At 30.4% G+C, this 22,397-nt stretch overlaps 1 protein-coding gene across 1 annotated transcript in view; it reads left to right on the top strand.

Moving 5' to 3' along the window:
* Nucleotides 1-11,884, top strand: part of LOC105848631 (kinesin-like protein KIF14) — a 110,746-nt gene extending 98,862 nt beyond the window's left edge. The window contains exons 33-37 of the mRNA XM_065791748.1: nt 8,983-9,218; nt 9,498-9,641; nt 9,783-9,920; nt 10,289-10,369; nt 10,458-11,884. Of these exons, the coding sequence (XP_065647820.1) occupies nt 8,983-9,218; nt 9,498-9,641; nt 9,783-9,920; nt 10,289-10,369; nt 10,458-11,048 (1,190 nt within the window). The 3' untranslated portion in view covers nt 11,049-11,884. The remainder of the gene's footprint in view (nt 1-8,982; nt 9,219-9,497; nt 9,642-9,782; nt 9,921-10,288; nt 10,370-10,457) is intronic.
* The last annotated feature ends 10,513 nt before the right edge of the window (nt 11,885-22,397 follow it).

Genomic DNA, 22,397 nt, shown 5'->3' with positions numbered 1-22,397 from the left:
CCTTAGCAGATGCTAATTTTGCAACAGATTTGATATATGGTTTTCAAGATAGGAAGTAAGAGTTAATCTTAAAAGATGAAGAGTGGATGACTCATCAAGTATATTACCGCTCATAAATATAGGAAGATCTAAATTATTGCAATAACGATTGGCTGAAAAAATTGAGTTTTATCTGAATTAAAGTTCACCAGCCACTGTGAGCCCCATGCTGTAGCAGAAGGGAGACCCTTTTCAAGCTCAAATGCCCCCTCCAAGCAATCAGAGAGTGTTGGTTTCTTATCACGACAAGAATATATGGTAGTATCATCAGCAAACAATGCCACCTTAGATGTGAGAATATCTAGAAGATGGTTAATGTAAATTGAAAAGAGTATAGGGCCAAGGATAGAACCTTGAGGAACCCCTGAAGTTACAGAATAACAAGAAGAGTGCTGTCCAGCGAGGACAACTTTTATACTACATTTGGAAAGGAAAGATTCAATAATCTTAAAAATGTTGCTAGATACACCGTAAGAAAAAAGCTTATGTAGAAGACCAGCATGTCAAACTTTATCAAAAGCTTTTGAAATGTCAAGAGCGATGACCTTAACCTCTCCAACTTTATCTAATGCATGATAAAATCTATTGGTTATTACTGTTAGCAAATCAGCTGTGGAATGAGAAGATCGAAATTCATATTGATGGTCAGAAAGTAAGTTATTAGATTCAAGAAATTAAGTGTTTGCTAATTAAAGATTCAAAAACCTTGCTTATGATAGGAAGAAGACTAATGGGAGGGTAGTTTGGACGAATCAGATCGGTCTTCAGTATTTTTGAAAATAGGTATAACAGATGCCGCTTTCCAGCAGGCTGGAAAACAAACTCTGATCAACACTTGTTGAATAATTTTGAGAGTATAGACGACAGCGCCGGAGAACACCTCTGCAAGACTATAACAGGTATGCTGTCCAGGCCACAAGCTGTATAAAAGTCTAAGCAGGAAATCACTTTAGATACAGAAGCTGGAGTGATACGAATGTCAAGCAATGGATCAACCTGTTTGTTGGCAATATCAGGTTGAACGCAACTAGTGAAATCAAGAGATGATATTGATGAAAAGTTCTTATCAAACAACTCAGCTTTGTCTTTAGGTGAGGTGACAAAGTCTGAACCATACAAGAGAGGTGGAATTAAAGGTTTGCCTTTATTATTAATACTATTAAAGATTCTCCAGAAGTCATGAGAGCCAAATTTTTGTGATGAAATACGAAATTTTGTGACCTGAGAATAGCGGGCTTTGGCGTTATACAAAATCTTTTTACAATGGTTTCTGGCAGTAATAAACAGATGTCTGTTTTCTGGAGAATTGTTTTGCTGATAGAAATGAAAGTAATGGCAATCGCAGCAGCACAATGTGAGGAAAACCATAGAGGAGAGTGAGGCTTGACCTGGAATCATCAAGAGGGAACAAAAAATTCCAGGCCAGCCTGAATCCACAAAGTTATGTAAGAAGCACATTTGTTGACAGGAAGACAAAAGACTACCCAAGGGCCATCGCGAAGAAGATCACGGAAAGGGTCCCAGTTAGCTTTAAAGTAGTTGTAAGAGGTACAATGATAGGGGGGTTCAGGTGATGAAGAAGAATGAGATATTAGTTTTAGAGAGATCAAACTGTGATCAGAAGCACCTAAGGGTGAATGTGGAGAAACTGAGCACTGACTAGGATCAGAAACAAGACATAAGTCAAGTAGATAAAATAAATGATTTGGGTTGTCTGAAAAGTTGACTATTTGAGTTAGGGATTGAGAAAAGCAAAAGTTGTGGGCTTTAACGTCTGCAGAATCACTGACACTAGAGCCAAGCCATTCAGTGTGATGAGCATTAAAGTCACCAACAATAACAATATAGGCTGATGGATACAGAAAGGGTCAATATGATCAGAAATAACATCAAAAGGAGTGCAGTCTTGAGATGAAGGAGAGCGATATAGAACAAAGAGAAAGGCGATAGAGTGAAGTGGTGCTAAAAAAAGCACATGAAAGAATAGTATGTTGATTCAAATCTAGTTTCACAACAAATGGGTGAATTCTTACGAATGTAAATGCCCAGGCCAAGCATGTGGCTATTGGGTTCTTTACGAATTAAAGGGAGATAACCATCAACACTAAGATTGCAAAATGAAACAGCTGAAGTCAAATTAGTCTCACAAAGAGCAAGTAGGTCTGGTAAACTTTGCAAGAGATAAGACTCAACAGAAGAAAAGTTGTTTGGAAGATCACGAATATTAGTGAATGATAGGTTTAGAGAACTTGGTGATGATGCTGGTTTTTTGTGTTTTATAGTTTTTGGTACTTTATTCATTTTTATATTTGTTTAAGAACTTGACTCAAAGCTTAGATAGTACTCAGAACACTGCCTTATAGCCCAAGCAATTGCCTTATTACTATTAATAAACCCTAAGCTGTAACAATGGGTTCCAAATGTGGCCTCAGCAATGCACACCAATAGTACAAACAGGGACACCATCCATGCGCAAAATGGCACTGTTAATACTTTGATATTTTTCAGCTGTTGATGGAATCAGCCTCTCTGAGAGCTACCAGCCGGCCTCAGAACCATAAAACTGAGTTTTAGAGCTCTATCCTCATTAGGAGATAATAGAATGAGTTGCCTAGTCATAAAAACAGAGACACAAGTAAAATCCATGCATTGAGTCAAGAAGATCCAGCATTCAACATCCTAAACTGGAAACAAAGTATTAAAAATACATCTGCACCAGCCTAATAGATGAAGAAGGGGTGCAAGGCAGGTCAACAGATAGAATCTGTGTACCCCTTAAGTCTTTGCTTAGGAGGCCTTCTACAAGACAGTAGCCGGATGCATTTAACCTCTGCCCAAGATGAGTATTTTTATCGAGACATCAATCACAAGAAGCTAGACGGAAAACCTTTGCCAGATGAAGTACTGTACCTTTTAAAATAATAGGCTATTTAATGATTTTTGTGTATTCTGCATTCAATATTTTATTTAAAAGATTCAACTTTTAAAGTAGATTTGAATAATAAGTATCTATAGATGAATAATAATAAGTAAATATGAAGAAAATAATGAACAAAATACTAGAGCATATAAAATATTGGCAAATGAGTTTTACTAAGTATTAAATTTGGCATAATATGTAAAATCAACTTCACTAGGACTTACTTTATGTGGTTATTTATTTTCAGCATACCTTATTTTTTTAACTAAGTATGGTTTACATATTTACATGTATATATATATGTGTGTGTGTGTGTGTGTGTGTGTGTGTGTGTGTGTGTGTGTCTATATATATATATATATATATATATATATATATATATATATATATATATATATATATATATATATATATATATACACACATGTATATATACAGTACTGTGCAAAAGAAAGTAGTACCTAAGAGAGTTTTAATATATTCAAGTCAAACAAAATGAAAAAACAAAAATATAGGTACAAACATATTTTTTATTAAATTGTGTAATACAATACAAGTTTTATTAAAAACATTTAAATTTATAACTATACATAGAGAATTAATATTTAGTGTGACCATTTAATGTGACTTTATTTACAATAACATCTTGGAATCTTTTATTTATATTTTTATACAGATTTTCAATAAATGTGATGGTAGGGTTGCCATTCTCCTTTTTTTTGCGTAGGAGAGCGCGGCGCTAAACTAATTAAAATTAAAGTTTTCACAGCGTTCTCCTACGGAAAAAAGAGGAGAATGACAACCCTATGTGATGGGTATATTATACCATTCTTCTTTTAGAACATTCCAAAGCTCATTTACATTCTTTGGCAACCTTTCCATCTTTTTTTTGTTTTAGTAATCCTAAACATGTTCGATTATATTCAAATCAATGCTCTGAGGAGGCTAAGGCATGGTTTAAAGCACTCCCTCCTCTTCCAAATTTGACAAATAATTTTTAACTAATTTGCAAGTATGTTTGTTGTTATCCTGTTGTAGGATAAAATAATCCTCGAAGGCACGGTATGGTTATGTAAAATATTTTTATATTTTTCACCTGTAAGTTTTTCTGTTATTCTAACAATATCCCCTACCCCTTTTATTAAAATACACCCCTAAACTTGAATATTCCCTCCATTATGTTTGATAGTTGATGCTAGACATGGGTCCTTTAATGCCTCTCCCTTTCTTTGCCTAACATACTGACGTCTATTCGTCCCAAATATTTGAAATTTTTTTAGTCTGGATTAAAAATGGCTATTAAAAAACCTTTGTGTAGTAAGGGTTTTTTAATAGCTACACAGCCTTTTAATCCAGATTTCATTAAAGATCGTCGTACAGTAGATGCATGTACTAAAGTTCCACTAGCTCTTTTAAGATCTTGAACGAGTTCTGCGCTTACTTTCTTGCGATTTCGTAGTGCTGTTATTTTTAAAAACTGTTCATCATGTAGGCTTAACTTCTTGGGACGACCAGACTTCTTTTTATCCACCACATCACCAATTTCATAATATTTTTAAACTATTTTTTGAACTGAGGTTCGTAAACTATTCACACGTTTGGCTATTTTAACTTGACTATAGCCCTCTTCATGTAAAACAATGATGCAATTTCTTTCATTTATTGATATCTTTGGCATTTTATTAGTACTGAAATTATATTATTAACAAAATCATTAACTAAAACAAATAAATATAGCTTTATTTAAAACAATATCTTAGTTTAATTTAATAAAAACTCAATATTATTTACTTATATTTATTTAAATGCACGTTTTTTTTTAATTTCTTAGGTGCTACTTTCTTTTGCACAGTACTGTATATATATATATATATATATATATATATATATATATATATATATATATATATATATATATACCCACACACACACATGTGTGTGGGTATATAAATTATATATATAAATATATATATAAATTTGTAACTAAAAAAATTTTATTTTTCAAATTACTTATTTAATGTTTTGAAATTTAAAAATACTTTAATTTTTCTAATTTAAAAAAACATATTTTCTAAACATTTTTTAACATTTTTCGCACCACGAGTAATTTTTTGACTCCTCTTACCATTCTCTTAATCTAAATCCATTTATTTATGTGCTTTTTGTGTCCATTTATTTATGTGCTTCTTCCACTAAACACCTCCTCACTCAATTAACAAAAAACTTAATGAAAAGACAACAAAAAACTTAATAAAAAGTTTTTGGGGATAACTTGATATTGCACATTCTAACATCCAGTACAATATCTGCTCGCTTTCTCTATGCTATCTTTCTAACTCAACTACTTCAGTCTTTTATTCTTATTTACTTCCGTTCTTCCTAAAATTTTTGTGATCAAATTGCCATTTCCTTTTACTCCTCTGCTAATATTGTTGTTATTGATGACTTTAATACACATCACACTGAAAGACTTGGCTCTAAAAACACTTACCCTGCAGGCACTAAAGCCCATAACTTCTATATTTTTCAATCACTTACTCAGATAGTTAACTTTAGACTCATTTTTTAGACAATCACTTACCTTCACTCTATAATTTGTGTCTTATCTTCTGACCCTAGCTGGTGTTCAGTTTCTCTTTTTCTTTCTTTACGTAATTCTGACCATGCAATGATCTCTATTAATCTTTTATCTTGTTCTTTTTCTTTGGACTCACCCTATCATCGCACTACTTACTACTATCCTAAAGATGACTGAGATTCTTTTATGATTTTATTTTATTTATTCCATGGACGCTTTTATTCTGATTAACTCGCAACAAAGATGCAAGCAATCACTATTACATTGGGAGTTACTTGGGAAAAAAAAGAGTAGAGTCATAGAGGTTGACAGAAGACTTGAAAATTTGTAGGTTGTGTGAGTCCTAAAACATATAGATGGGAGAGAGTTCCAAAGAATTAAAGTGCAGGGCAAAAAATTAGATGAATAATAATATTTTTTAGAAAATGCAGGGACAGATGCAGTAAAAGAATGAGACTTTGCTAAATGACGAGTCAAGCGAGAATGAGTTTTAGTTGATGGAACTAGAGATGATGCTCTTTTGAGCAGCAACCATCATAGTATTTGTAGAAAAAGAAAGAGATGCAACTTTACGTTGATGAAAGAGAAGCTCAAACTTGGCAGATTGTGCTGGTCCAACTGCATTTACAATACGTTTTTGGACCTTGTTTAGAAGAGAAAGAACATCAATAAAAGATCCATTCTAAATATGACAACAGTATTCAATACAGGGACGAATAAAAGATTTGTTAAGGTAGAGAATGGAATCAGGAGTAAGAAAATGGTGAGCACAATAAAGGGAAGCAACCTTAGGCTTATTAATTGCTAAATTAGCAGATGCTAATGTATATGTATAATGTAAACAGGAATATAAAGTATAAAGTTGAGTCATCAGCAAAAAGAGCCTATTTAGATGTAAAGTTGTCAGGAAGATCATATTAATGTAGGTAAGAAACAAAACAGGACAGGCCCTTGAGATATTTTTCACTTCTTTCCATTCCAGTTAAACATGTTAGCCCAATGTTAGACATTCAAATCACTCCAGCTTCCGTTGTTAAAGTCATATCTCAATTAAACTCTTCTATGGCTTGTGATCCAGACAAATTTCCTTTTATAGTCTTACAAAATTGTTCTCCAGAACTCTCTTCAATTCTCTCTAAACTATTTAATAAGTACTTGACTGAGTCTTGTTTTCCTGCCTGCTGAAAAACAGCATCTGTGGTTCCAATTTTCAAAAACTCCAGAGAACATTCTGACCCCTCTAATTATCATCCGATCAGTCTTCTTTCTGTTTTAGCAAGGTCTTTGGGTCTTTGATCAACAAATTTCTCACATCCCATCTTGAGTCAAATAACTTACTGTCAGACAATCAAAACAATTTTCAATCTTCTTGCTCTACAACTGACTTGCTAACTGCTGTGACTGAAAGTTTTTATTGTGTATTAGATGGAGGCAGAGAAGCCTGGGCTATTGCTCTTGACATATCTTAGGCTTTTGACAAGGTTTGGTATGCTGGTCTTTTCCATAAGCTTGTTTTATATAGTGTATTTTTTGTTTTGTATCATTAAGTCATTTCTTTCTAACCACTTTATTCAAGACATCCTTGAAGGCCAACAGTCTTCTTCATTTCCAGTAACTTCTGGGATTAATGATTTTCATGACAATCTTTCTTTTAAAGGGGCTTTATTTCCTGACGACTGAGCTTTATACTCCTGTTTTCTCATTTTGATTGCTTAGAACAGGTATCTAACTTTGAATCTGATCTCACTTATGTAGCAGATTGGGGCTTGCAGTGGCTTGTGATTTTTAACTCCAACAAAACTTCGCATCTGCTAAGGTTGCTTCTATTTATCATGCTTGCTATTTTCTTACTCCTGATTCCATTCTCAACTCTACAAATCTCTTGTAATACTGTTGTCCTTTTTGGGCTGGATTTTCTAATTATCTTTTCTTTTTTTTTTTTTTTAATTTACCTACCCAAGGCTGAGAATGTCTCTACAGTCCAGGAGGCTGCTTTAGTTGTTGTTACAACCCTCTCTCAACTCTATAATTCCAAAACATGAACCTTAATGAAAAAGGCTGCTGCAAAGAGAAATAAATTAAGCGCTGTACTACTAGGGATGAGGTGTGGATCAAGTGCTTTTTTTTTCTAGACAAGATCCAAAAGCACATTTTAAACCTAGTTAGAACTGCTTTATCTGCCAAGCTTGAGCTTCTCCCAAATTGTCATATAGTTGCATCACTTTCTCTTTTCTCCCCAATTGTCATATAGTTGCATCTCTTTCTCTTTTCTACAAATTATATTATAGTTGCTGCTCAAAGGAGCTATCATCTCAAGTTCCATCAACCAAAATACATTCTTGCTTAACCCGTCATTCATGTCTAATTTTTTTACTGTATCTGTCTCTGCATGTTCTAAAAACTTTCATTCCTATCATCAGATATTTCATTTCAATCATTCAGAACTCTCATCTTTATGTTTTGACTTATACAATCTACAACTTTCCAAGTCTTTCATCAACCGTTTTTTTGCTTTTTAACTATTCTTCGTTTTTTAGTAATTCCCAACTTAATAGCGGTTACTTGCAAAATGATTGGAAGTGTGAATGTGATTTTTATGGTAAATTACTGGAAACAATTTAAGTAAAGATTAATATTAATTGCACATTTTAAGTTTGATGCAGTTATGTTAGTCTAATTTTACATTCTTACATCCAGTGCTATGTGTATGTCTGCTCTCCTCAATGCTATCTTTCTAACATAATTGTCTAATTTGCGTAACTTCTGTCTTTTACTCCTACTTTTGTTCTTCCTCAAACTCTCTTACTCTTTGTTCATCGAGGTTATGTTTACTCCTAAGAACTCTGCAATAAATTTTATAACCTTTTAAAATAAGAGAGGTCAAAGCTGTCTCTACAAGTACTGATGGAGATCTGATAAACTGCACTCTCTTGTTATAATTAAAAAGTTCCCACAACAAAGAGGTTGTTATTTTTAACTGACATAAACTCTAAGGTTTAAAAGGTAACATTTTATCAAATGAGCCTATAAAAGTTTTAAAAGTTTTTAAGTATAGTTTTAGTTTTGATAAATATAGTATTAATAGTTATTGCAAATAATTGCAAATAATTGGATAAATGAATAAATTAAGGATGAATGTTGTTTTAACACGATTTTTCAAAATATTTTCTGTTATGGTTGCAAAAATATATTGGCTTTTGTAAAATGCATAATGAATAACTATTCTAATTTAATAATAATAATCTAATTCTAATTTGGGAATTTTTTGATTGCTGTTGTATTGTTATGTATTTATTGCCAACGTGTTTTGCATTTGTTGTTTTACTACAATGCTAGGCATTTTTATTTACTTACATTTATTCTGCTTTTTATTACTGTTATGTTCTGCTTTTTTTTCCATTATATTTTTTTAATGATTCTTTTTGCTTTTGCATTTTAATTAAAGAAGTTTCAATCATCTCAAGTCTCATTCAATGCATTTTTAAAATATACATTGACTACAATACCCAGTATATTGATGACACCAGTTTATTGAATATAATATGCAGTATTAAAGGGTTAAAAATGTCAGCGTCTATATTGTGCTCTGTGCATGAAGCTGTAGGACTTGATGAATTAAAAAAAATGTCTCGGCTATTTAAGAAACTGGTAGAAGATACAACAGCATGTTTTAAGAGCCAGGTATTCTTTATAGTTATATTTAACTAATTTTAGCTAAATAATACTAGATTTTAATTATTAAAAACTAGTATTTTTTCTAGAGCTAATTATCAAATGTCATTAAGCATTAATGACATCGTTATCTTGATAATAATGTCATCATTATTTTATTATTAGATTAGAATACAAAAGAGTAGAACTGCACTGTATTGTTTGAAAGTTGCAAACACTTTCAAACGATACAATGCAAAAGCTTTGCATCTCAGCTTTTTTTTTAATATAATTTTTTTTTTTTTACAGGTTTCGGCAACGACTCCAGCAAGCTCATGGAAAAAACAAGATTTTAACAAGCTTGTTATGCAGTTGGTTGAAGTGTTAGCTGCTTTGTCGTTGGCAGCTGTTGATCATTTTTCTGAAGATGATCATCATTCGTACTTTGCCGATGTAGATTTCTATTTTCTGTTTTATTTTAGTTCAGTTTTTTTGAATTAGTAATGTTTTAGTTATTTTAGTGCAAATGGTAACTTTAACTTTTTATTTGAAACTGTAATCTTTAAATAGTAACTTTTATTGGTTTATTTTAAGGGATCTTCTAAAAATTTGAGTAAGCATTTTCTTGAATATCAAAATAAATTTCTTATATCCATGTTTAACGAAGCAGAAAGTACTGTAGAAAATGGCATTAAAGAAATACGATCTTTACAGATAAATGCGTCCCATGAGGTAATATTATTGCTTGAGAATCTTTGTTGGGAAATGGCCTAACGTCTAGTAGTGACAAGTTGAAGCATTAAAACTATATATACGATTTAAAGTCGTTAATGTTGCTATAAACATATTCTAATGATATTGCTTACTACTAATCTATTCAACTAAGTAAATATTAATATCTTATTAATTGCAATATTTAATGTTCAATTAATTTATTTACTAATAGCTAGGCATAAAAATAATTTTTAGTGAGAGACACGAGTAAATTTAATGATAGAAAATAAAAGTCTCTCAACAACTGATGGTAGCTAGCCCATTATTTAATTCTGTGTTTTTAGCTTTCCAATTATTAGACGTTTTGTTTTTTGTTCTTTTTATAGATGTCTGATGATCTTGTTGACGATGTTATGAACATCTTGACCTCGTGCACAACTCTCTTAAATCGAGGTAAAGACTTCATGGTAAGAAAATATTTTATGAATATATATTAAGTGCATTTTTCGGTATTTTTTGTATTATATTTTTACAATATTTTATAAATTATTATAGATGGTTTATGCTGATGTTTGCGTTTTGAACAATGGCTTATATTTTGCTAAAGAATGTTTTATCCTTCGGAAGATGCTTGCATCATTAGTGGATTTAAACGAAAATATTCACAATATAGTTGAACATTCTGCAAGTATAGCTAAAGACATTGACAATTTAGAAGAATTTATTGAGATACCTATTGAGTTAGCAGACACTATAAAGTGTCTTTGTGGTGCTGCTGAACAACTAACAACGTTCTCCTCATCAACGAAGCATTATGACGAAGAGATAATTACACTTTTTCAAGATTGTTTTGATAAGTTTGAGTTTGCAAGTAAAGCTGTGCGAGTAGGAGCTACTATACTTGTTCAGGAAATAGAAAAAGACATAAATATTAGTGAAGAACAATCGGTAGTTTCGTTTGTGCAATCCGATATTGAATTAAAAAGAAATCAATCATTGTGTCCATTAAACAGATCACGTATAGATATGAGTCAAGTTGAAACGAAGCTTCAAAGTAAGTTGAGGTGGGATCGAAAATCTTCTGTTAATCGTGACTTGTTTATAAGCAGATATATGGATTCGAATGACGAATATGGATTCGAATAACGAATCCATATTTAAGTAACTATTTTTTGCTACTAATCTTTTGTGTTCGGTTTCATAACAAAATCAAAGTGTTTTATTTTAACTTTTCAATATATTACCAAAAAATTTTACAGCAGCAAAAATTTTTACAGCAGCATGAGACATCAATTTTGTTCAACAGAACGCATTGAACACGTTTTATTTAACAGAGCAGCATTAAACTTGTTAATATTTTGTTCATATTTGTATAGTTTTTTATGTGACGTAAACAAAATGTAATTTATTATCATCCTAATAATATTTATGTTGTTCTTATAAAAACTGTACAGAATGATAATGACCTATAAAAATTATTATGTAATAATTTAGGATTTTTGGCTCTGAAAATTTTCATATAAGTTTCATAAACAAATTTAAATTTAAATTAATGACTTAAATATTTGCTTTTATTCAGAACTACTGTAATATTTCTACAGTAATATCGCTTGTATCAATCGCATTTTTGGTTGTTTTATTTAAAGTTTTCTATATGAGGCTTAATGGTTGTTTTGATTTTAACATAACTGTTCAAAAGACACCAGAGTTCAAGTAAATCTAACAGACGGGTAATCTCTGATAGTTTTAGGTTTTTGGGAAGCAAACGTTGACTCCTTATAGAAATTAGTCTTCGCTAATTACTCATTTACAAAAAGTGAAAAATTTTTCCTAAAACTTACTACAATATTATTATTTTCTATTTATACTTAATTTTACTGTTAACTTACTGTTAATATTGTTCATACTTATATGGTTTTTTATGTGATGTAAACAAAATGTAATTTTTTATCATCCTAATAACAATAATAATATTTATGTTATGTTGATGTTATTGATGTTGTTCTTATAAAGACTGTAATGAATAATAAGAACCTATAAAAATTTTGAGAACCACTTGATTGATTCCGATAGTTGATTCCGATAGTTTTTTAAAGAAATTATCTCAAGTAAAACAGTAGTTTTAGTTTAGAGTAGTATAGTAAAACATTTAGAAAACATCATCTTCGATTTTATCTCAACATTTTTTCAAACTATTTTGCTGGATTCGTATTTTTTTGGACAAAGTTTACGCCATTTTGTTTAAACCATTCAATAACACTTGAGTAATGGCAAGAGGCATGATCAGCGCACGTTTCATGCCGTAGGAGGATGAATGCTTTCGGAGCATACATATAATTCGTCTTTTTACACTTTTTTTTAATCGTAAAATAATCATGTTACTAAATAAATGCAAAACTCAAACAAAATAAAAACATTTCTGAAGAATTCAATTTTTTTATATAGGTTAGATAAATTATTTTAATTTTGATAAATTATTTTATCTTGCGGACTTCAGAAATCAGCGAAAAAATCAATCACATCTTCCATGTTGATTTCTTTTAGGAGAACATTTTTAATTTAGAGAACAGCTAAATTTGGCAGACGCTGATACACCTTTAGCAATTTCTCACTTACAGTATCGGACAAAACATGGTGGACAAACTCAAATTTGGAACAAAAGTTGATCAAAAACTAAAAAAAACTAGTAAAACAATTGAACATATTATTTTTTATGTAGTTTATTATGTTGTTAACAAAATTTAAATTTTTTGAATCATACTAAAAACCACTAAAAAAGTTTTATAACACATTTTCCCTAACAAACTACATTTTTCTTTGGACAAAACAAGGTGGACATTCAAAAAATCGGCTTAAAATTCAAAAAATTTCAAAAATTACTGCTTTCGTTCTTTGAGGCATAGACTAAATTAATGAGTCAACAATTCTCATATCAATCTCTCGCCAGGCCTTCTCGATTTGTTCAAATAATTCCTCACTGGTCTTCACATTTGCACGTTCAATCTTATTGTCAATTATTTCCTAGAAATTTTCTATGGGATTCAAGTCAGGGCTTAGTGTAGGCCACTCCATTAATGTGATATTCTTGCTCTTGAACCATTGTTTTACAATTTTTGACGTATGTTTGGATCATTGTCCTGTTAAAAAAAATCCATTTAGGGGCATCTCCTATTCAGCATGTGGTAACATTACATCTTCCATTATATCTTTGTAAACAAAACGGTCCATTATCCCATTAATTTTGTGAATAGAACCAGTTCCTAGTGCTGAGAAACATCCCCAAACCATAGCAGACGTTCCATGCTTAACACTCTTATTGGTATATTTAGTATTGAATCTGGTGTTCTTTGGTCTCCAGACTCGCTTCTTGCCGTCGCTTCCAAAAAGGTTATATTTTGATTCATCACTAAAAAGTTTTTCCACTGGTCTACAGTCCAATTTTGGTGTGCGTTGGCAAACGCAAGTCTTAGATTTCTATTTTTAAAAGAAGTTAGTGGTTTCTTGTCAGGCATTCGAGAAAACAACTTTGCTTCGTTAGCTCATCGTCGCACAGTGCGATTAGAGATTTGCAGTTCAAGTTTTTCGGTTAATTTTGTGGATGACAAAAATGGATCTTTTTTAAGCTTTTTAATAATTATTCAATCTAGTCTTTGTGATGTTTTTCTCGGACGTCCGCCCTGATGGTTTGTTTTATAGCAGTCGCGAAATCCAAATGATTTGACAGTTTTGCTTACAGTCGATTTATCTATATTATATTTTCTACAAATTCAGCTTGGCGTTTTCTGCTTTTAAAATCTTTTATAATATTTTCACATAAAACACTTCTTAATTTGTCGTAAGCCATTTTAAGTTGAAATATACGCCATATATCACGAGTTAAATCTATTTTTAGTAAAATTGAAAAAATAATTGGTCAGACGTTCCAAAATCTATTTTATTATTTTAGAGTAATGTTATGATAAAAGTGAAAACAAAAGAATACGGTAAATTGAATAAAGACAATGAAGTCTTATAAAAAAAGCATCCTTTTGATTTGTCCATCTTGTTTTGTCGAAGGAAAAATGTAGTTTGTTGAGAAAAATCAATTTTATTATTTTAGAGTAATGTTATGATAAAAGTGAAAACAAAAGAATAATTGAATAAAGACAATGAAGTCTTATAAAAAAAGCATCGTTTTGATTTGTCCATCTTGTTTTGTTGAAGGAAAAATGTAGTTTGTTGAAAAAAATGTGTTATAAATTTTTTTTGTGGTTCTTAGTATAATTCAAACGTTTTAAATTTTGTTAAGAACATAATAAACTATTTAAAAATTAATATGTACAATTGTTTTACTAGTTTTTTTTGGTTTTTGATCAATTTTTGTTCTAAAGTTGAGTTTGTCCACCATGTTTTGTCCGATACTGTATTTTAAAATCAAAAATTAACCTTTCTCTGATAAAACTTGTAGCAGCAGCAAAGAGAAATATTCTTTGAATAATATTGACATTCCAGTCTCCAGATTTCTCTCGCCAGGTTAAAGTTATTACTTGGTTGTTTATGACTGCTTAAATAAGTATTTTTGATGTTTTTTTCATTGAGAATGTTTATGTAAATCACTTCATCATTATCCCTGAAGAATGTTAGAACTCAAACTATAGTCTGGGTTCTTACAGACTTTAGGGATAAGGACTGCATTGTTTAGTACTCAACAATGGAGTAAACATAAAAAAAATTACTCTAGTAAAAAAGTTGTCTAGTAAAAAAAACAAAAACATTTTGTTGCAAAGTTTGTTTTTCGTCTTAACGAAATTTTATTCATATTGCGAAAAAAAAAATTAAACATTTTTTAATGCTGAATCAGCAAAAATGTTCTTAAAACACTCGCACAGTGAAGCAAAATGGTTAAAAAGCGGCCAAAACTCAAAATTTTGTAAAGTAATAAACGTTTTTATTAAATTATTGTTCCAATTCAAAAACAAACTTAAAAAGTAGGTAATTAAAAACTTTTCAAGTTGTAGACCCCTCCCCTTACCCCCTCATCCCTCTCCCTCTTCCCTTGAATTTTCAATGCAATTTTTTTTAATTTTTAGATTCTAGAAATTATTCTAAAAGCATTTTTAAGTGAAAAAAATATTTACCTTATTTATTAAGCTTTAATATGTAACCCCTGATTATATATACTGATAAGTGAATTTTTACATGAAAAAGTTTAAATTTGAAAAGATAACATTTATTAAGAAAAAAAAATCACTATTCATCTCCTCTGAGGAGGTTGCTTCTTATTAGTAAATAATGGAATTGGTTCTCCATCACATTAATTCTAGATATTTTGCATGTGTGATTGAGTGTTGCATTTCGTATGGCCTTATTTTGCGCTTCCTGAGCCTCCTCCAAATACGCTCCAATGGGAAGATCCAAATGCTCAGCAATTAAAAATCCATGTTCCAGAACCTTATAAAGTGTAGGTGGCATAATGTACCAAGGATAGGTTTCCACTATCAGCTCTGAAGTTTTATAACAGTATGCTTTAAAAGCATCCAAGTTCAGGTGAAATCCACGGCAAACGACATTCAATATGTTTCTTAGTCTTAAAATGATGTCCAAACCAACTCCTGTTATTTCAGAGAAAGATTCTGCTGCTAGAAATGCCCTCCTTGCAGTGTTTCCTGTATTAGTATTTCCAAATCCCTGCTTAGGAGTATCAAACACTAAGCTTAACACCTCTCTAAAATTTCTTTTAATTTCTTTTTTTCGAGATTTTACAGATAATTTATCTTCTGGAGATCGGGACTGGTATATTTTAATGTTTATTTTATATCCCAAGTGTAGAATGAATTCAAAAATTCGTATCCAACAGTGCAGTGTGGATAATCCTAAAGCTATAGCTTGCTTATTGCAAACTTTTTCTCTTATTATATCCAGCTTGTTTATTTCACTAAGCTTGGCAGAAAAAACATTGCAAGATTGAGTTGAGTTTGTATCTGTTATAGCATTCACTGCCTTGCCGTCCAACATGATCATCTCAATTTTTATTTTTATTTTTGCTTTCTGGTTAGAGAAGGAGATTTCAAGTTCAAAATTTTGAAGACTTTCTATTTGCTTCCTAACATCTAATTCTTCAGCTCTTGTTGACTCTTTTGTCTTTTTTTGGTATTGCAGGTGAAGAGGCCTGCAAAAGTGGGGGTTTGAAGACATTGGGTTTGACCATACAGTGATGGCCCCTATTTCCAGTTTTCAACTCCTGTTGAAAGATCTGTGTCATCAAACCTTTGATTGTATACACTTTGAGATGAGGCTCCATCAATTCCAGCTTTCATATAGAATTTTCCAGTTGTTTCCGATCCATCTAGACACTCTCTATTAGATATATTTATAATTCTTGATAAAGTGTGGTTCACCATTGACTGAACATAAAGTTTGGCAGATGTTTCTAAAATTTCCAATTTTTCTGGAAATATTTTCAATAAAGCAGTATAACCAAAATTTAGATATTAACTATGTATAAATTTAATTTCTGCACTAAAAGGGTATACATTTCATACGGCATACGAGATATAAATGATCAGTAACTAGAATTTTCTCCTCTTCACTCAATGCCTCTATACTGGGCACCTGTCCAACTTTTTTGATCATTGTTGAACTAACACTAAATCTAATAAAATTTTACCTTTTTTCACTCACGCTTTTACAGCTGTATGTGTTCCAAAAAGTAACTGGGTTCTTTTGGGGTTTAGATGCAAAGTTATACAAGAAAAACCCTAATCTTTAAAAACATACAGAAATCAGTCCTGCCCATTCTTACAACTAAATTATAAGCTTTCGAACTGGACTTTTGTTCTTTTTGATAATTACTTGCTTAATACTTACTATAATAATCTTTTTTGTATTTTCACTTACGGTTTGACGGCCTGATGTGTTCCAAATAGTGACTAGACTTTTTCTCTAGTTGCGAACATTAATAAATACATAGTACTATTGTCAAATGAGGATGTATTACAAAATATTACGGTTATTGGAGCTTGGGAACACGAAGAACCCAAATAACGACCCTTCCAACCTATTGAGAGGGGGGACAGTATTTTAAACATAATTGTTTTCAAAACTTAAAATAAAATTTAATTTTATGAATAGAATTCAAATTTCATGAAAAACTCTTTTGGCGTTCCGAAGTAATGACCACGTACAGTTTACGACCCCCTAATTGTGGGGGAAAAAATATTTTACACAGATTTTTATTTTTTATACTTATGCTCATAAATTCATTTCGGGCAATTTGGGGCAGCTGATTTTTTTTTTAGTTATCCATGATAATATCCCCTTGGATAAAAAAGTCATTTCAGGGTGGAACTCTACGGAACTTTTGAGACATTATTTTCAAAAACAATATTTATCGGAAAATTTATATTTTTACCTAATATTTTAATTACTCATTTGGCAAAAGCTATATTCAATATTTTAAGCTTTTTACTTTTGAAAAAGATAAAAGAATGTCTAAGTAAAGCTTTATGATAAAAAAAAAATAAAAAAATAATCTAAATGAGTAAAAAAAATAAAAATTAGAGATGTATAAAAAGTTCGCGAATTTTAGCGAACTTTTTATACCTACTACTAGGTAGGAAAAAATGCTTCTCTGAAGAGGATAGTAGACATGAGAGAACCAATATATATATATTTTCTAATCATTTGATATTTTTTCTAATAAGTTGTAAAAAAAATTAATGAAAATGGTGTATTAAAAAAATTCCACTTATGGCCACTTATGAGCTTTTCGCTTCATAGTGAGTCGTGGCGCAGTGGTTACGCACTTGCTTCGGAAACGTAAGATCCGCTGTTCAAATCCCACCATTGGGAAAGTTTTGTGATATCGGTTAGGAAGGAGACGTGAACTTCCTATTAAATGCTTTTCCGAGGTGCTCTGTGATAAGACCGTAAGGACTTCTTGGAGCACCTAGAAAAAATAAAAAAACATCACTTTCTTAAAATAAAGAGTTCTAGCTATCTGTAGATTAGTTTTAAATGAGCTTTGGTGTGCATGCAGAATATATACAAAACTAGTATGTGAACCAGTAAAAACTTATAATTATATTTAGATCCATTATGGCAGGTATACATATTTGGGGAATTTAAAAAAGGGGTTAAATTTATGAAAAACCATCCTATAATTTCTAAAATAAAAATTATAGGATGGTTTGACATACTAACATATAGATGAATAAACCCTAAAAGTTTCATTTAAAAATGAGTAATAGAATTTAAGATATGTGTGTTTTAAGTATGAAAAATTACAAATAGAGAAAACTAACAAAATAGAAAAAAAATTTTGAAAATGATTCTATAGATCAGTAACTGGATATGAAAATGATCCTATAGATATAGTAACTGGATGGTGCAAAGACCAAGTGGACTAACTTTTCAATTTTTGGTTTTTATTATTATTGTGTTTCTGCATTAACAAGACTATGTTTTATAAATAAATATAGTGGGCTAACCCATCAACAACGTAAATTATTATTAAAAATTATTATTATTTATTTTTTTATAATTAAACGTAATTTATAATTAGTTAAACAACTGTCTCCTGAACAATTTCGAAAATTGAGGTTAGTCCACTTGGCCTTAAGGTGGTAGATCCTCATTCAAGCTATTATCCTTAAAAAGTACCATAGAAAGTTTCTATTATTTAAACAGTTTTTTTGTATTGAAAAAACTATAGAATAAATTAAAAATAATTAAAAAATTATTATAATTGGGGTAAAAAGGCAAATAAGGACCCAACAATGATACAAAGATAACTCTATGTTGCATAGTCCGATTGCTATCAAATTTTGCAGGTAACATTCATACATGGGTATTTACAAAATGTACCAAATTGGTGAAAAGAAAAATATTATTTAAAATTTTATGGTATTTCTCTTAATTGGACTAGTAAAACTTGAGATATCTTTGTACCAAGAATGAAAATGTTGATTCAGAGAAAACAATCGTTTAAAATTTTGTATAAAAATACGAGTAACTTTGCGTTATACAAAACTAATAAGCTCCAGGTACGTTACGTAAACAAGAAGTATTTAAGCAGTAAGAAGGATAAAAAGACATAATAAGATATCTAAGGAAAAGAAAAGAAGCTTGAATAGCAGAAAACTTTTTTCTTGTAAAAAAATTTTACGAAAAAGTTTGATTTTTTTTTTATATTAACACTAAAATAGCTAAATTGAGTGATTTACATGAAAAAAATATTTTTTTTAGAAGTAAAGCTCAATTTCCTCAATAAATTATTCATAAGAATCAATAAAAAAAATATTTTTTGATAAAATGTCACAAAAAAGCGATCTACCACCTTAACACCATCCAACAGCGGTATCCAATTTGTGGTAGTGATGTAGTAGTAAAGCGCTCGCTTCATAAGCGAGAGGTTCCGAGTTTGATCCCCACCACGTCCCCGGTAGTACTGCGCTCAACTTGTTTTTCCGCGCAGCGGCCTTGTTCGTCAAGGTTCGTGTTTTGGAGTTATAGAGTTGAGAGAGGGTTAAAACCACTATTAAGTAGCCTCCTCATCTGTAGTGGCCTTCTCGGCCTTGAGGAGGTGAATAACAAAAAAAAACAAAAAAAAAACTAATCGTCTCCTTCGCGGTATTTTTCTTTATCAATAAGTTCTTCAAAATCTTAAAGTTTTTGCTTCCTTAAAGAAAAATTTATTTTCTTGCTTTATTAAAATAGTTGGCCCAAAACAACCAAAGATCATTATTGCTAAGGGAGTTGCGAAATGGAAAACTCAATACATCTTTTAAAGAAGTAAATTTTAGAAAAAGTTAATTTTTAAAAATGTGTAAAAGTATATATTTTCTAAAAGAGCACAAATTTCTCTTTTAAACTGCATTAGTAACAAAATTTTAACTTTTTTTCAAAAAATCAGAATTTTTTTTAGTAGACGATCAATTTATTATTTTATAGTTTGTTTCAAAAAAATTTTAATAAATTTAAAAAATTTAGTCCTGACTGGGTTGCCCTTCTAAATCAAGCCTATTAACAGTAGGTGTCATCATGCATTACGGCACGTTTAACTATACGTAAGCTTTTCTCATAGCAGTTTTCAACCTCGTTTTTGACCTTAGCTAAATTGCTGTTGCAATCTGTGGAAATTTCTAAAAATGTATTTATTATAACTACATAAATTTATGTCTTTTAGCAATACTTCTTTTTAACTTTTTGAATTGTTGATTTGGGAACGCCTTTTTTTTTTATGTCCCAAACAGACTATGTTTTAGCAAATTTTGAGAATTAGCGAATTATTTACACATTACAGCTTTTATTTCACTCGTCCGAAATGAATTTTTTCACTTCTACTTGCGAATGCATTTTCTTCGTTCACTACCAAATTTTATAGAACTACCATACCCATGGTAGTGCACAAATAGACGGTCACATTGGTTTATAATTTCAAATCAAACTACTAATGTCCGTAGGAGAAATATAAATTTTAATGAAAATTAATATTTTCAAATTTTATTTTTCTAATTTAGAAAAAAATTAAAATTGGAACAAGTTCTGTCTAAGTGCTTGTTTGGATCAACTATAAGGAAGACTAAGTGTCTAAGTGTTTGTTTGGATCAACTATAAGGAAGACTAAGTGTCTTAGTGTTTGTTTGGATCAACTATAAGGAAGACCTCTACTAATGATTAAAAAGCATGTTGAACATCGTTTCTCCTGATTGTTCTTAGGGTGATCCATTTGAACAGTGTTAAGAGTTATTAAGTTTTGTTTTTTCCAATGAAAAAAATCAAGCATTAATATGTTAAATCTCTTGTAATTAGATGAATCTTCACTGCTTTATATCCATGCAAAGGGTGTAGAGAAAGATTTTTATCTGAATTTCTTTATCTATGTAGCACTTTTCACAAATTCACGTTGGAACTTAAAGATTATTGGAATTAATTTCATGCGCAAAAACCTTTTGTGAACGTTCAAACAAAAAAACAGTCATAATTCTGTTGTGCGTTCATTACTTAATTTAACGTTTTGCTTTAATTTGGCATTTTGAGAGAATAAAGTAAGCCAGGTTAACATTTAAAGATTAAATCTGTACTGTTACTATTTTCCATCAAATTTGTCGGTTTAATTTTGAAATCAAAATTCAAAATAAAGACAACACTTTATAACTAAATAAAATCCACGAACGGAATAGTTTGATTTTGAAATCTATACCAATGTGACCTTCTATTTGCGTAATACCATACCCCAAAAGCTTTTTCTCGGAATGCAAAGTTAAAATTAATTTGCCTTTTGTGACAGTTATGTACGTTGACTTAATTTAAATAACCATTTTAATTTTTCCACTTGATTGATTAATTCAATAAACTAGTTAGTAACAATGCTAATTTAAGTGGTAATTATTTTCACTAATTTGTTCCTCATTTAATTTTCTCATCAAAAAGTTTAACTAAAATGCAAAATGACCTCACACATTATTAATCTGAAACTATATTTAAAATTCATACAAAACAAAATATAAAAACATTAATAGATAGAAATTAAACATTGAGTTAAAAATTAACTAACTAAAAAAAAGGTTGTGGCGAGTGAGACTTAAGTCTTAAAAGCATAAATATATAAAAGCATAATTAAACATAGAGGCAGAATTTATGACCTCGAAATCATTAATTCTTTTTTTTTTTTTTGCCAACTATTTTTTTAAATAGTTCAAATTTAGCAAAAATGTTTCTTTACTTTTTGCCTTTCATTAATCAATGGCATCGTTAAATCAAGAAAAAGTTGTAAAATACTGTAAATATTCAATTTAGTCATTCTATAATTATTTTAAATACATTTTACAGTTTTTAGTAACTTAAAGGCCGATTTATTAGACATTGAAAAATGCCCCTTCCCTTTTAGGGATGAGGGTACAAATTATGTTTAGCCTTAAGCAAAGTATGCAACGCCAATGAAAGTCAATATGCTTAGCAAATAACAGTATAAAACAATTTTGAAAACAAATTATCATAGTTACTACTTATAGTTACAATAAAAAATCTCAACAAAATACCAACAAAAGTGTTATTCAAAAGAGGTTTTCTAAAATTTTATTATCTGCTTTCTATAATTATAATATACTTCACAATATTTTACCATCAAATTATCTATAATAATTGCCTAAGTAAGACACATTTTTACTCATTAATTATAAAATAACTCATCTTTTATAGAAAATTTTTAAAATTTCCAAAATTTTAGGAAAACTTTTCAAGTTGAAAATTTACGGGAAATTTTCATTTCTAAACTTTTGGTTTTCTCAAGAATTGAGTCGGAGGATAATGTAAAAAAAGTATTAACTTTCCTGTCGAGTTTTGAATTAATGTATTTTCGAAATAATAATGTATGAAAATTGAATACCAAAGATTAGTAACAAAAAAAGTAGTCATTAATATTCTAGAAAAAAAATTACGAAAGAATACCCGCCCACAAGTTAACGCATAAATACAGCATAAAATTACGTTTACTCTGGGTTACCATGGGAATAG

This window comes from Hydra vulgaris, chromosome 02 (genome assembly GCF_038396675.1).
Source record: "Hydra vulgaris chromosome 02, alternate assembly HydraT2T_AEP".
NCBI classification, from domain to species: Eukaryota; Metazoa; Cnidaria; class Hydrozoa; order Anthoathecata; family Hydridae; genus Hydra; species Hydra vulgaris.
The sequence above is the reverse complement of the archived record's forward strand: the minus strand, read 5'-3'. Positions and strand labels throughout refer to the sequence as shown.